Source organism: Leptonychotes weddellii, chromosome 5 (assembly GCF_054177405.1).
Source record: "Leptonychotes weddellii isolate Sample4059 chromosome 5, ASM5417740v2, whole genome shotgun sequence".
In the NCBI taxonomy this organism is placed as follows: Eukaryota; Metazoa; Chordata; class Mammalia; order Carnivora; family Phocidae; genus Leptonychotes; species Leptonychotes weddellii.
This window is the reverse complement of record NC_138373.1, coordinates 45,585,949-45,600,236: the sequence shown is the minus strand read 5'-3', so window position 1 is coordinate 45,600,236 and position 14,288 is coordinate 45,585,949. Positions and strand designations below refer to the sequence as shown.

General features: G+C 36.7%; 1 protein-coding gene across 1 annotated transcript in view; it reads left to right on the top strand.

The window, feature by feature from the left end:
- Positions 1–14,288, top strand: part of USP6NL (USP6 N-terminal like) — a 160,045-nt gene that overhangs the window by 7,238 nt on the left and 138,519 nt on the right. Inside the window, exon 2 of the mRNA XM_081820558.1 lies at positions 10,653–10,739. Coding sequence (XP_081676684.1) covers positions 10,736–10,739 — 4 coding nt within the window. The 5' untranslated portion in view covers positions 10,653–10,735. The remainder of the gene's footprint in view (positions 1–10,652; positions 10,740–14,288) is intronic.

The window sequence follows — 14,288 nt, the reverse complement described above, 5'->3', positions numbered from 1 at the left end:
GCAGATGCTTAAACTGATTGAGCCACCCAGGCGCCCCTCAATAAATAAAATCTTAAAAAATATCATTTCAACTTATTTTTTTTAAAAAATAAGACCTGAAAAAAGCTGAATCAGTACTAGTATACGTAAGATACTTAGTTTACCAAAGCATTTTTTCGTGCATAATCCCTTGACCATCTTGAGTGGTGGGTGGGTTGGAAATTTTAGCTCTCATTTTACAGTTGAAGAAACTGAGTCTCAGAGCAATGAAGTGACTTGATCTGAAGTCCTGAGCTGGTTAATGGCAGAGCTGTACCTGTTGCATCTAGGACTTCTTACATGTTGAGTGATTTTCTTGCAAGGCTCACATTTACTGAATTCCAGATTTTATTGACTACATGAATTTTCCTCTCTTCAACTTTATGTATTTACATTTTATGGCCCATAAATTTGCTCATTTTCATTCAGCACAGGGTCTTTGCATGAGCTGAAGCTCTTCACTCCCATTTCCCTTACAGTACTTTTGTCCTGGATGTGTTTGGTTAGCGGCAAGATGGCTGGGACCAGGTTTGTCTTGATTTTTTATCTTAAGCCCCTTGAGAAGTTTTTGCATATTGTCTAGCTGAATAAGTATTTATTGAATAGATGGATGGATTCTTGTGTTTAGAATCTAACTAGAGATAGTCTGGAATTTTTAGCTGACTTTTTAATGATGCCAGGCCTCTGAAAATCAGATATATTGTATCCTTCATTTTAGCTTTTATCTGTAGAGCTCAGGCATTATGTGCAGTTCTGATAGTATGTGTCAACTGCATTAGGCAAATACAACATGTGAACAAATTACAAGCAGCTTTTGAAAGGTTCTGCCTCTGTAACTGTAAGTAAGGAAGTTTTGGAAAGGACATTTGTTTTCTTTTTTTTTTTTTTTTAAAGATTTTATTTATTTATTTGACAGAGAGATACAGCAGGAGAGGGAACACAAGCAGGGAGAGGGGGAGAGGGAGAAGCAGGCTTCCCCTGAGCATGGAGCTCAATGGAGGGCTCCATCCCAGGACCCTGGGATCATGACCTGAGCTGAAGGCAGACGCTTAAGGACTGAGCCACCCAGGCACTCCAGGACGTTTGTTTTTCTAAATACCTAGAAGTTGACCTGTTTACCAGTGTATAGCTACTAGAATTTGATAAGTCCTTGTGGAAACCTAACTCAAATTCTACCTGCAGAAGGGGAAATTAGACCTCATTCTTATCTGATGCTTCATTAACATACACGTGTAAACAAACCGAGGAAATCAAATGATTTCACATTCGCCCATCTCATTCTCTGATCTTATTAGCAGGAAGTACGTTGTTGATTTAGTGAATAGGATAAACAAACCTCTTTTCTCTCTAGCAATGGTAGAAGATTGCTTTACTTCTCTTGAGCTGGGAAAATATTTAAAGCTGTTCAAATTTAGCATTGTGTTTCAGGGAGTATAAATTGCAGAAAGAGCATTTTTTATAGAATGACCAAGAATTGGGAAAGTACAGTGGGGAGACTTTCTACATCAGTGAATGATGAGTTTAATATTAACTGAAGTTATTTCTTTATCCGAATGAGAAGGCATTACCTGGGAATGTGCCTTGACATATATATTTGAACTAATGAACTATGAATTTGAATTAAGAAAAAAGGTAGTAGAATTACAATGATGTAAGTTTCACAGGGATAGGACCTTTGTTTTGTTCTTGGCTGTGTCTCCAGAGCCTAGAACATTGCCTGGCTCATAATAGCTGCTCAGTAAATATTTATTGAATGAATAGTAAATTTCTATATTATTTATCTGTTTTAAATTTAAAAACCTAACATTAATCATTTAAGTGTTTGTTTATAACCCTTTGGGAAATAAATTTAAATTGGTTGAGGCATCATTTCTGATAATTCTTGCTGACTGTGAGAAAGTTGCATAAAGTACATTGCTGAGCACTCATTGACTCCGACATTAAATTTTCTTGAGACATTTAAAAATGGATACATGAGAGTCCATTACATGTAAATTACCAACAGTTCATTTAGTCCATCCCTTACTATTGGACATTAAAGTGTTCATAATTTTTTTTTCCTGTTACAAATAATGCTTCAATGAAGGAAATTTTCTTAAGCTCTTTCTTGGGATGGCAGTTCAACACATAGCAGTGTTGCAAAACAGGATCTAGGAATTTCTACTAGAAAATGAACTTGGATTGTGCAACTCTGAGGGTGAGATCAGAAGCTTTCGTGATCAGACAGCAGAGTTCAGCCAGCACAAATGATAACAATTCTTTGCTGCTTTTATGCGTGGATAATGTATAATCATCAGTCTTTGCACATGAAAGCTCTCTTGCAATTTGTAGTGGAGCTGCCTCTCACTTGGTATTGTCTTTTACTTTTAAAGAATGAATGAGTCACTACAACTCTTTCTGCCTCTTAATCATAGTTTAAAGATTACAAATGCATTTAACTCCTTTATATAGGTGAGAACACATGTTATGTTACGTTTTTTTAAAAAATATTTATTTATTTATTTATTTGAGAGAGAGAATGAGCAGGGCAGGGGCAGAGGGAGAAGCAGGCTCCCCACTGAGCAGGGAGCCCAACATCGGGGCTCCATCCCAGGACCCTGGGACACTTAACCGACTGAGCCACCCAGCAGCCCCATGTGGTGTTCCTTTTATTTATAATCATTTCACTTATGAATTTTATTGGGAGATTTTTTGCTTTTTCATATTAAAATATCAAAATACTATATTCATACAAAAAGCTATGTGTAATGTGTGTTACATAATGGTGTCCATACTATCCGCTCCTTCAACTTAAGTGATAGAACATTATCAATACCCTCTTGGATCACATTTTCCTGCTTCTCTTCCTCTATCCCACTACTTGTCCTGAGGAAACCAGCAGCCTCAACATTAGGGTCTAGCATTCTCTTGCTTTTCTGCATAGTTACAGTATATGTGTGTATGTCCCTAAACAACTTATTGTTAATTTTACATATTTTGGAAATTTATGTAAATGGTATCAGTATGTGTGTGTGTGTATGTTCACAAATTTAGTGAGTAAAGTTTTCTAGTAAAACTAAAACTCACAAATTTAATTTGCATTTAAAGTTAATATCCTTATTCTCTGTATTAGTCATCGTTTGCAATAATAATGCTGTGTAACAAACCACTGCAACATTTCAGTGGTGTAAAATGACACACATTTGTTTCTAGCTCATAGGTTTGGCAGTCTCTGCTGGGTTTGGGTGGGTTTGTCTATAGGCTGTGGGTTGGGTTCAGTTATGTGCTAGGTGTCTACTCATTCTAGGACCAGTCGCTATCGGGGGTGCATTGTAGGAGAGCAAGAGAACTCAGACAAGCGCAATGCTCTTAGAACCTCCTCTTAGAACAGTGTCAGTCCAACATGTAATATGGCCAGGGCCCCAAATCCATGAGGTGGGGAGTATACGCCACCCCTAGGGAAGCCACAGCAAGAGCATGGGTGAAGGAAGACATATGAACAGAGGATAGTGTCTGCCATATCTTCCTCCTGAATAACAGCATAAAAACTTGGAATATTTCCATTCTTATTACCTCCCTTCTAGATTACATGCTGTTGTTCAGGACTTTAGGTCCCTTTTTTTTTTTTCTTGGTAACTCCTAATGTAGAAATCATACCTCTAAGATTTGTTTGCATTTAGTCATGTTTACAGGTTTTTCTCTCCCATCTTTCTTATATTTCAGACATTCTCTTTGGCATCATTTTCCTACTTTGTGACTGTAACTTTGGACGCATGCTTTTTTTTTTTTTAATTATCATGTAATGTTAATTACCATACATTACATCATTAGTTTTTGATGTAGTGTTCCATGATTCATTGTTTGTGCATTAACACCCAGTGCTCCATGCAGAACATGCCCTCTTTAATACCCATCACCAGGCTAACCCATCCCCCAAGCCCCCTCCCCTCTAGAACCCTCAGTTTGTTTCTCAGAGTCCATCGTCTCTCATGGTTCGTCTCCCCCTCCGATTTCCCACCTTTCATTCTTCCCCTCCTGCTATCTTCTTCTTCTTCTTCTTTTTTTTTTTTTTAACATATAATGTATTATTTGTTTCAGGGGTACAGGTCTGTGATTCAACAGTCTTACACAATTCACAGTGCTCACCATAGCACATACCCTCCCCAATGTCTATCACCTAGCCACCCCATCCCTCCTACCCCCCATCTGTTTACTATATCTTCCCTCAGTTTGGGTCTGAAATTTTCATTATTTTGTCATTTTTCTTGAAAAGATAGTTTAGCTGAGTTGAGGATATAATTATAGTTAAGAGTTTCTTCCTCTTAGAACTTTGAAGATATTCTAGTGTCTTCTGGCTCCTCTTGTTGCAGTTGATAAATCAGGTGTAAGTCTAATTGTTGCTTTGTAAGCAATCTGCCTTTTGTTTCTGGTTGCTTTTAAGAACTCTTTGTCATTGATGTTTCACAGTTTCACTATGGTATCTCTAGGTGTCAATTTCTCTTTCATTTATACTTTCTGGAATTTGCTGAACTTGAGTCTGTGCATTAGTATCTTTCATCAGTTCAGATAATCTTTTTGCAGATTCTCTCTCCCTCATTCTTAATGTTCTCTTTCTAAAACTCCAGTTAGATACACATACTAGATATTTTAATTGATTTTTCATGTCCCTTAATCTTGCTTTGTATTTTTTCTTTCTTTGTTGCATTCTGGATAATTTAAATCTGTCTTCCGGTTCATGGGCACCTGGCTGGCTAGTTGGGAGACCATGTGGCTCTTGATCTTCAGATTGTGAATTTAAGCCCCATGTTGGATATAGAGATTTCCCCCCAAAAATAAATATACTTAAAAAAAAAAAGGTTATCAGATCTATCATGTGGTTCATTAATTCTCTCTTTAGCAGAACCTACTTTGCTGAACTTGTCTGTTGAGGTTTAATTTTAGTTATCCTGTTTTTCACCTGATTTTTTTCCAAATCTGTTGCCTTCTTTTTTGCTCATATTTTCCATTTCCTGTTGTATTTTGAAACATTACTGTCCTTTCCTTTTTCAATGTATTTGTGATTACTTACTTCTGTTGAATCTTGCTTATGCCTATTTTTAAAAGTTTGAGCTAATTTTTACTGTAACTGTATCTGTGGAAATGCTTGTGAGACCTGGCTTAAGAGTGCTTTCTCCCAGAAAGAATTTGCAGTTGAGGACACTGTTAAACCAGAGTGGCTTGATTTCTAGGCTTGAGATTTTTATAACATACAAGTGTATGGATTTGAACTTGAAACCTGTGTGAAGATTGGTTTTGGTTACAGATTTCCAGTGAATTCTCCCTTCCCCTCCCCAAACACAAATAAACCTAGATTCAGGAGAGAATTCTTCTGCTTTTCTTTGGGGCAGACTTTTTTTTTTTTTTTTCATAGTTTATTCTTTTTATTGAAGATGTAGTTCTGCAGGGCCCAGGCTTTATGTGCTTAACTGTAGTCTGACTTCTCATGTTGTACAGTGTGAAGCTTTGACTTTGTCCCATGCTTGACTGTCAACACTGAAAGCCCTTCAGCATTGTCCAATACAATTTTCTGTGATAATGGAAATGTTACACATCTCTGCTAATACATCAACCCAGTAGCCACATTAGAAATGTCTAGTATGACAAAGGAATGGAATTTTAAATTTTACATAGTCTTAATGAATTTAAACTTAAAAAGCCACATGTGGCTAGTGGCTACAGTATTGGATGGTGCAGCTTGGTTACGGGAGATTGTCAAATAAATGCCTCTAGGGCCATTGCTGGCAGCCTTGCCTACTGACCACCCTCTCTTTGTGCTCCTGTTCGTTTTTTTGGTCTCTAAGGATTTTTCTTAGTTGCTTATGAGCTTTGCTATGCATTTAAAAGAATAATTCTTGTATTTTATCAAATATGTTTGATGTCATGTAGCAAGAGGGTTCCCAATCCATTTGGACACAGGAATCTCAGAAACAAATACCTGACAGCTGTATTTTTAGTTGGAGAAGTACTTATCTTGAATGATAAAAACTGGAAAGTTCACAGTAGAGTAGTGGAAGTTCTTCAAATGGAAACTGACCGTGAAGTTAAAAATTGTGAGGAAGAATTAATTAAATACTTCTTTGCCATCCTTCTTATTCTACCAAAAATTTAAGGATGTGAAAGATAAAAATGGAGCTGTGGCTAAAGTTTTTAAAGTCTTACACATCATCTTCACCTTCTTGGTGTGAGTAAGTTATTTTACTTATACAAGAGCACTTGAATGAAAAGGTGTATATATTTAATTTAGAATTATTTTGCAGATGGATGGAAAAAAACAAATGAATTTGAGAGATTGTAGGGAATGGTGGTGGCTAAGGGATAAGAAAAGACTTTGACATTCATTCAATGCTGAAAGTATTTGTTTCACTTCTGGCTTTAACAGGGCCTGTATTAGTTATTTAATTGGGGGGATTTCAAAAAATCTAAATAATGAGTCCTAGCTATTTCTCAGGTAGACACTTTGCTGAATACTTTAGAACTGTGTGGTTGGTTTTGATGTTTATTAATAAAAAATGCCTAGATTCTTTTTTTTTTTAAGTTTTTAAAAAAAATTTATTTGTCAGAGAGAGAGAGGGAAAGAGGGAGCATGCATGCACAAGCAGAGGGAGAAGCAGGCTCCCTGCTGAGCAAGGAGCCTGATGTGGGGCTCCATCCTGGGAACCTAGGATCATGACCTGAGCTGAAGGCAGATGCTTAACCAACTGAGCCACCCAGCCATCTCTAAAAAACACCTAGATTCTTTGTAATAATTTTCTGTTACTTTAGGATTTGCTTGTTCTTTTTGGAGCCATAGGTACATTTGATTCTTTTTTTTAATTTGTATTTTTTTATTGTGGTAAAATATACATAAGATTTAACACTTTAACCTTTTTTAAGTGTCCAGTTCAGTGGCATTAAGTACATTTACATTGATGTACAGCCATCACCATCCATTTCCAGAACTTCTCTCTTCCCAGACTGAAACTCTGTCCCCATTAAACACTAACTCCCCATTTTCCCCCACCCTCAGCTTCTGGCACCCACCATCCTACTTTCTGTCCCTGAATTTGACTTTTCTAGGTGCCTCATATAAGTGGAATAATAGGTTGTTTGTTTTATATATGACTGGCTTATTTCACTTAGCATAATTGTTCTCAAGATTAAATTTGATTTTCTAAATTTATAATTTGTTATGAGAGTAAAAGAATGGAAATCCCATCAGCTTATAGTGGAGATTGGCATTCTTGTGTATTTCTTTCAGTAGGAGAGGTTAGTAAACAATAAAATAAGTTACTATCAATTTGGTCTCCTGAAAGAATATTATTAGAAATAATAGAATGTGATACCATATGTTGTGGTTTATAATTCTGTTAAATTTAAGTTTTAAAATAATTAAAATTGGGACTGCTGAACTAGTTCTAGAATAGATTATCTGGTGTTATAAAAACCAGAAGTCTTTTCAGATCCTTTGAGAGGTTTTAACTGTCTAAAAGTGTCAGAAATTATTTTAAGGTCGTGTAGTGCTTGCAATAAAGAAAAGGATTTGGTGGAGTTTGCTTTACTTTTAAATAGACCCTGAGTTCCCTATCAGGATGGGTTGATTATCCTTAGGCTGGCTCACCATTCATGTATATCAAGTTTTTTTTTTTTTTAAAGATTTTATTTATTTATTTGAGAGAGAGAGCACATGAGAGGGGGGAGGGTCAGAGGGAGGAGCAGACTCCCCGCCGAGCAGGGAGCCCGATGCGGGACTTGATCCAGGGACTCCAGAATCATGACCTGAGCCGAAGGCAGTCGCTTAACCAACTGAGCCACCCAGGCGCCCCATGTATATCAAGTTTTGTTACAAAAGTTAGAGGAGTCACTTGAAAGAATCTGTATTAGTTTAGCATGAGTATAAATTCTCATGCTGAGAATAAACAGCATGGCTCAAGTTCCTAGAAAATGAGTTTAAAGGACAGATTTTATGGAAATACTCCAATATACCTTTTATGTGAAACTGTGGAATTAAGACAAATTACTTTTTTTCCCTCTTGGATGATGTGAAAAACAAAGTTAGATTTTTTTTTTTCTTTTTTGTATGTCCAATGGGAGGGGATAGTATTTAGAGAAGGAGAAAGAGAATGTGCACACGTTATCTTATGTTCTTCTGAACTGCCTTGTTGCTTAAAGAGTTCCCAGACTACCTACTTTGAGAGTAGATAGGAAGATCTACATTTCAAAGCTGTGATTAGGGGTAAGGAATCTTGAACCAGTATATTCAGTTATAAGTAATTTCAAAGTATGTTTCTAAATAAGAACTGCTCCATGACATTTCACAGTAATTCCAATACATGCATTGTTGCATATTTGTAAAGTATATTTATTGCTTTAGATGGTAAGGTTATAAATCCACTGTTTATAAGTTTTATTATCCTGGCATATTTGAGGTTACTATTTTCAGTACTAAGAAAATTCTTTTTTTTTTTTTAAAGATTTTATTTATTTATTTGACAGAGAGAGAGACAGCGAGAGAGGGAACACAAGCAAGGGGAGTGTGAGAGGGAGAAGCAGGCTTCCCGCGGAGCAGGGAGCCCGATGCGGGGCTCGATCCTAGGACCCTGAGATCATGACCTGAGCCGAAGGCAGACGCTTAATGACTGAGCCACCCAGGCGCCCCAGTGCTAAGAAAATTCTTGATGTCTTAGGAACTTCAGTCCTTGAATACGTATTTGTTTTTTTTTTTTTTTAAGATTTTATTTATTTATTTGAGAGAGAGAATGAGATAGAGAGAGAGAGAGCATGAGAGGGGGGAGGGTCAGAGGGAGAAAAGAAGCAGACTCTGCTGAGCAGGGAGCCTGATGTGGGACCCGATCCCGGGACTCCAGGATCATGACCTGAGCTGAAGGCAGTCGCTTAACCACCTGAGCCACCCAGGCACCCTCTTGAATACGTATTTGTTCAGCATTTTACGATTATGGGTAGGAAGGGCACACTACTTAGTACAGAGCTCTTTGATGTTGCCCTTTAGGAATTTTAAATGTAAGATAAAAAACTTGATATAAACAGGAACAAAAAGTCCCTGGCCAAAGAGACTAGATTCTACAAGAGTAAGTAAAGTCCTGGATCATCTGTGAACGTTTAATCTCCTTTGTGTGTCTGTGACGTGGGATTGCCTTCCCATGTCATCATCATTCAGCATGTTCCAGGGGCATCATGTTTGACCTCATAGTTTCCTGGGAGGGAAGACCGGTCTGATAGACTCAGTGAAGCGCCATCAGGAGAGTGTATTTATAGTGAGAAACTTGCATCGTGTATTCTAAAACTAACATGCAGATTATATGTTGTTTTAGATTTTCCATACAACTTCTCATTTCCTTTGGGATAATTGGGTTATCTGGAAGTGAAAATCATAGTATTTGCTGCATAGATAAAGAAGAAAGTGTGTGGGATGGGGGTCAGGTGACAACGTGGCAGCACCTTGATTATATGCCATTGCTAATTACAGTATACGAATCATGCTGTGCATACAGATTTTCATTTTGTAAATTTGTATTTCTCACATATACTACATGACATGAGTAAAGAAGTATATAGATGGGACAAGCATTATTTCTTCAAAAAATGTTACCCTAACTTTAACCTATTTCAGAATCAGAGGTCCTTAGTATTATGCTATTTCTTAATTGATTTAGAAGATCAAGTAATCATCACTTCTTGTAGTTGCAAAAAGTAGTTTATCAGTTCTTGAAGAAAGCTGTACATGAGGAAGCACAGTGCAAATTTTGTATCGAATTTTAATTTATCTGGAATTTTATGTATTAGATTTGGGGAGGCACTTGTAATTCATGGATGTGTTGAAATATAACATTAGTATTTCAACACATCCATGAATGTGTTGAAATATGCCTTTATGCCTCTTTTTCTTTAATATATTAATGAAGTAAGGAACATATAGTTCATATTTATACTAATACAGGGTGATACTTTATCTTATACTGAAGTGAAAAGAGCCAAATATGAAAATTTTCATGTAGTATTTATGAAGTGTATTTTAAGAATACTTACAGAAAATCCCTTGAAAGGAAACGTGCCCCACATAGTTGGGTAGATGTAATGGCGTTGTGTGGTGAGAGAATTTTTCTTTCTATTTTGCTGCTGTTTCCAATTTTTTAAAACTATGAAACCATATTTTATAATGAGGAAAAGGCCCATTATTAGAGAACGTTTATAGCAATAACTTTGGTCATCTTTATTTGATAGTGTATATGAATTATTTATGTGTAATAAAAAAAAAATTTAGCAGGCGTGATGTGCTATATTTAGCCTAGATAGAGTGCTTCCTTTCTAGGATTTATTTATTTGGGAAGGTGGGAGGGATTAAGATTTTAGTAAGTGAAGACCAAGGACACCTATTAATAAGTTTCTGTGTGATAATTACTTTATACATACTATTTGCTTTTGAGATAACTTCTTAAAGACAAAGGAAAAGATGAATGTTTTAAAGATTGGTAATTTTTTATATTTAGATGACCACCAGAGGGTTCTTTTGGGAATAGAAAATTGTTGAAACCAAATTATTTTCATTTCCTTTTAGAAAATTTTATTTTAAATGCTGATGTTTAGAAAAGATGATTTTTTTCTCTTTGTTTTCTCACCAGGACATGTATTCTTCTGAGAAGCCTTGGGCAGCAGATTTTGGTTTACTCTCCGATTGGGACAGCCTACAGAGACATTTCCAGTCATGAGTAAGTGTCCGTCTTTGTTTCATTTCAGGGGCCTCAGGAGCATTTGTGGAGTACTCAAAAAAAAAAAAAATTTGTTATGGGACAAACTGGAATTATGTCACTTAGTCAGAGATTGGATAATCTGGTTCAGCCCGATTGTGCACCTGTCTCTATTGAAACAAGGAGATCCTTTCTGATGTTTCATTTATTCAGAGAAGTTAGATGTGCTGAGGAAATCTGTGTTGTTAGTTTCTTGGCTGATTTAGTTCTGTTACCCAAAATATTCTGTTGACTTAGTCATTGGAAAGGGACTCGTTAGAAATGTGAAGAGGGAAACAGACTCATAAATATATACGACAAACTAGTGGTTGCCAGAGGAGAAGTGGGTGGGGGAAAAAGAAAGAAAAATGAAGAGGGAAAATTTAAATTGACCATAATTATCAGAGGTTTAATTGTGTGAAGCTTAATCATTGGATAACATGTGTTAGTATTATATTTAAGCAAAAAAATAATCTCTTTGTTAATGTCTTTGATGGAATGAGAACCAAGTCTGTCCTATAAGACTTAGCAAATTTGATACAGATTTTATCTTCTCAGTTGTAAAGGGATTGTACTATATGTAATATTTTCTGCCATTCCAATCCACTTTTTCCTGTGAAGAGGAGAGCTGGATTTTACTATTTTGTATTAACTGTTTACTTTTAGAGAGTGAGGAAAGAGTTAAGATTTTTACTCTGATCATATGACAGTTTGATGTACTTTTTAAAAAAGTACAGAGTTTTTGATTATGGGAACTTTGGAATAGAGTGAGCATTTCCTTCTGGAATATAATGTTAGTTTAAAAATTTTCACATGTAATTCATAATGATTATATTTATCTTAATATGGATAGTTATTCTTATCGATTGAAATAATTAGGCAGTTGATAAATGAAAGTGAGGCTGTTATTGTGAAATCTTTGAGTGCTTTCTACTAATAATATTGCAAGATGTGTGCTTTGATTTTCGAGACTTTTCAGTGGGCTACTTTTTCAGTGGTGTACTTTGAATAAACCAGGATAGTTGCTAGATGAGTTCAAATACAGATTGAAGAAGAAGCAGCTTTTGATATTTCAGCTCCATTCATACGAAATTTTGTGAGAATGTTTCTCTAACGTAAAGTGCCAACTCATAGTAAAGATGATTAATGTGAGTTTATGAAAACTAAGAAATGTCAGACATTTTAACTTAAAAATGCTTACTACATTTTGGGAAATGTACATTTTACTTTGTAATTTTAGTTGTTCAGTTAGCATCACTGTTACAGAGTTCTTTGAGGACAGGTGCCCTGTGTCTTTCATTTTTGAATCTCAGTGTCTAACAGTGTCCTGTACACTGCTGTCCCTAAAAATTCAGAGCCCTGTGCTGACAAAGGCAGAGGTGAGGGATAGCTCGTTAGGTGAGTCATAATAAACTATCTGAACCACATATAGGTTTTTACTTGTGAATTACAATGTCTGTATTTCGTTTGTAAGATTTTTATTGGTTCTTTTTAAATATCCAGTAGTTCTTTTTTTGTTTCTGCTTGTTTTTATTTAAAAAAATTTGGTTCTTTTATTATTCTTTTATCTCTTTGTGGATCTTTTATGTGCTTATTTTGAGTCTTTTTCAGATCACTTTATTATTATTATTTTTTTTTATTTTGTCTCCAGTGAATTTATATTGTGGTTGTTGATACTCTTGGTGTTTTCATCGTGTTCTGCAATCTTGCAGGCTCAGTCTGATGAAAATTCTTTCTCTTTCTCCTGTGTCTTTGTCTTTTTGTGATTTTCCCTGCTGGTCTGGCAGCTTTGCAGTTGTCTCTGCCTGCCTTTGGAGTTCCCAGATCAGAATCAGGTCTTGTGTTAGTGGATCAGAGCTCCAGCGCCGTGGTGATGCTGGTGATATCACAGATTCTCTCCCTGGCATTAGGTCAGCAGCTTCCTCTGCGGTAACTTCAGCACCGTTAGCAAAAGCCCTTTTCAGTCTAGTTTCGTAATCCAGAATGAGTGCCGCCCCTGCCCCTGGTTTTAAGCAAGGAGCCTGGCTACTGACCCTGCTTCACACGGAACTCTTTTACATACAGTTACCCCATGGGATTTACTTCCTGCTGCCTTTTCCTGCTTTGGGGCCTTGCACTGTGTTCTGTTAGATTTCTGATCTAGAGATGTTGAACATGTTTTGGGGCATAGGTAGGTCATTTTAGTGACTTGTTTTTATATTTTGTCTGTTACTTCTCTGTGTTTGTTGTGAAGACAAGGGAGACACAAAGATTGAACATGCCATTGGAGGTTTATGACCATGAAGTCCAAACTTCTTATTTCACATTGAAGATTAAAAGGGCCCCAACAGTTTCTGCTTAGTTCCCTAGCTGCTAGTGTTCCTCTTTGTCATGCTTGCATCACTTTCCTTGATAGCCGAGCCCCATCGTGCTTCCTCCCTGTAGCACCCTGCTTGCCTCACTCTAGTTCCTGTCCTACTGTTTTAAAATCACGTGGTTGTTCATTCTTATCTTCATGTAATGTGTAAGATCCTTGAGGGCAAAAATTGTGCTAAACACTTTTCCTGGTACTTAATAGGTGCTCAATAAATAATGCATGGATTTGGGTGTTCCTAAGTAACATCCTTTAGTATGGGGTAGCTATTCCATGTGTTACTATTTTTAGGTGAAATTTAAGCTGATCCCATGTAAAGGGAGATTGAGGGGCGGGGTGGGGGCAGGGAATGTGTGTGTTGTGCATGTGTGTGTGTGTGTGGGTGTGGAGTGTGGCATAGGATAGAGTGTTCCGAGGAAGTGGAGCAGTGTGAGAAAGGCATGAAGGCGTGACTACATGTAGTTGAGCATTTAGGAGCATAGAGATGAGGAATGACAGAGAGACGGGGAGAGATAAAGCTGGAGGAGGTGCAGTCAGAGTTTGGGGCAGGGACGTTCCAGGAAGTTTGCATTTCACCCTGTAGGGCTTAGGAGCTGTTAAAGGATGTCAGTTAGGGGAGCAACTGAAGATTTTGTTACAGAAAAATTACTCTGACAAATAGACATTTTGGTTAGATATAAGTTAAAAAAGATTGGTTACAGGCAGTATTTGACTTCTTCTAGATTTTTTCTTAGTTTTCCGCCCATTTTAGGCTTTCTTTGAAATAGACTGTGAGTTGCGTTTCTTATTCTTGCCAATGTGATGGCTTTTTCTACTGACAGAAGTTATTCTTGAGTAGACCACCGTAACCATAGGTTAGGGAGTGTTACAGTGTCTATATTATGATGCAGTTTCTAGGGGGTTGTAAGTTTTCAAAAAGGTGGGAACTGAGTATATCAGAGTTTCAGTTTTTGAAAAAAAAATAGTGAAGAATCATGGTACAGCTTAAAAAATAGGAAGATACTATCATTAAAGTCTAGATAGAATTTCCAAACCTAGATTTGGGTGAGAATGCTGGGTAACTAAAGTTTTTTTTTCAATATTTCTTTAGAGATGAAAAGAAAGGTTGATACTTATGTCTGGGTGGGTTTCTCTCAGAAGCATTTCCTAACCCTTCCCGTGTCATGAAGCACATAGGA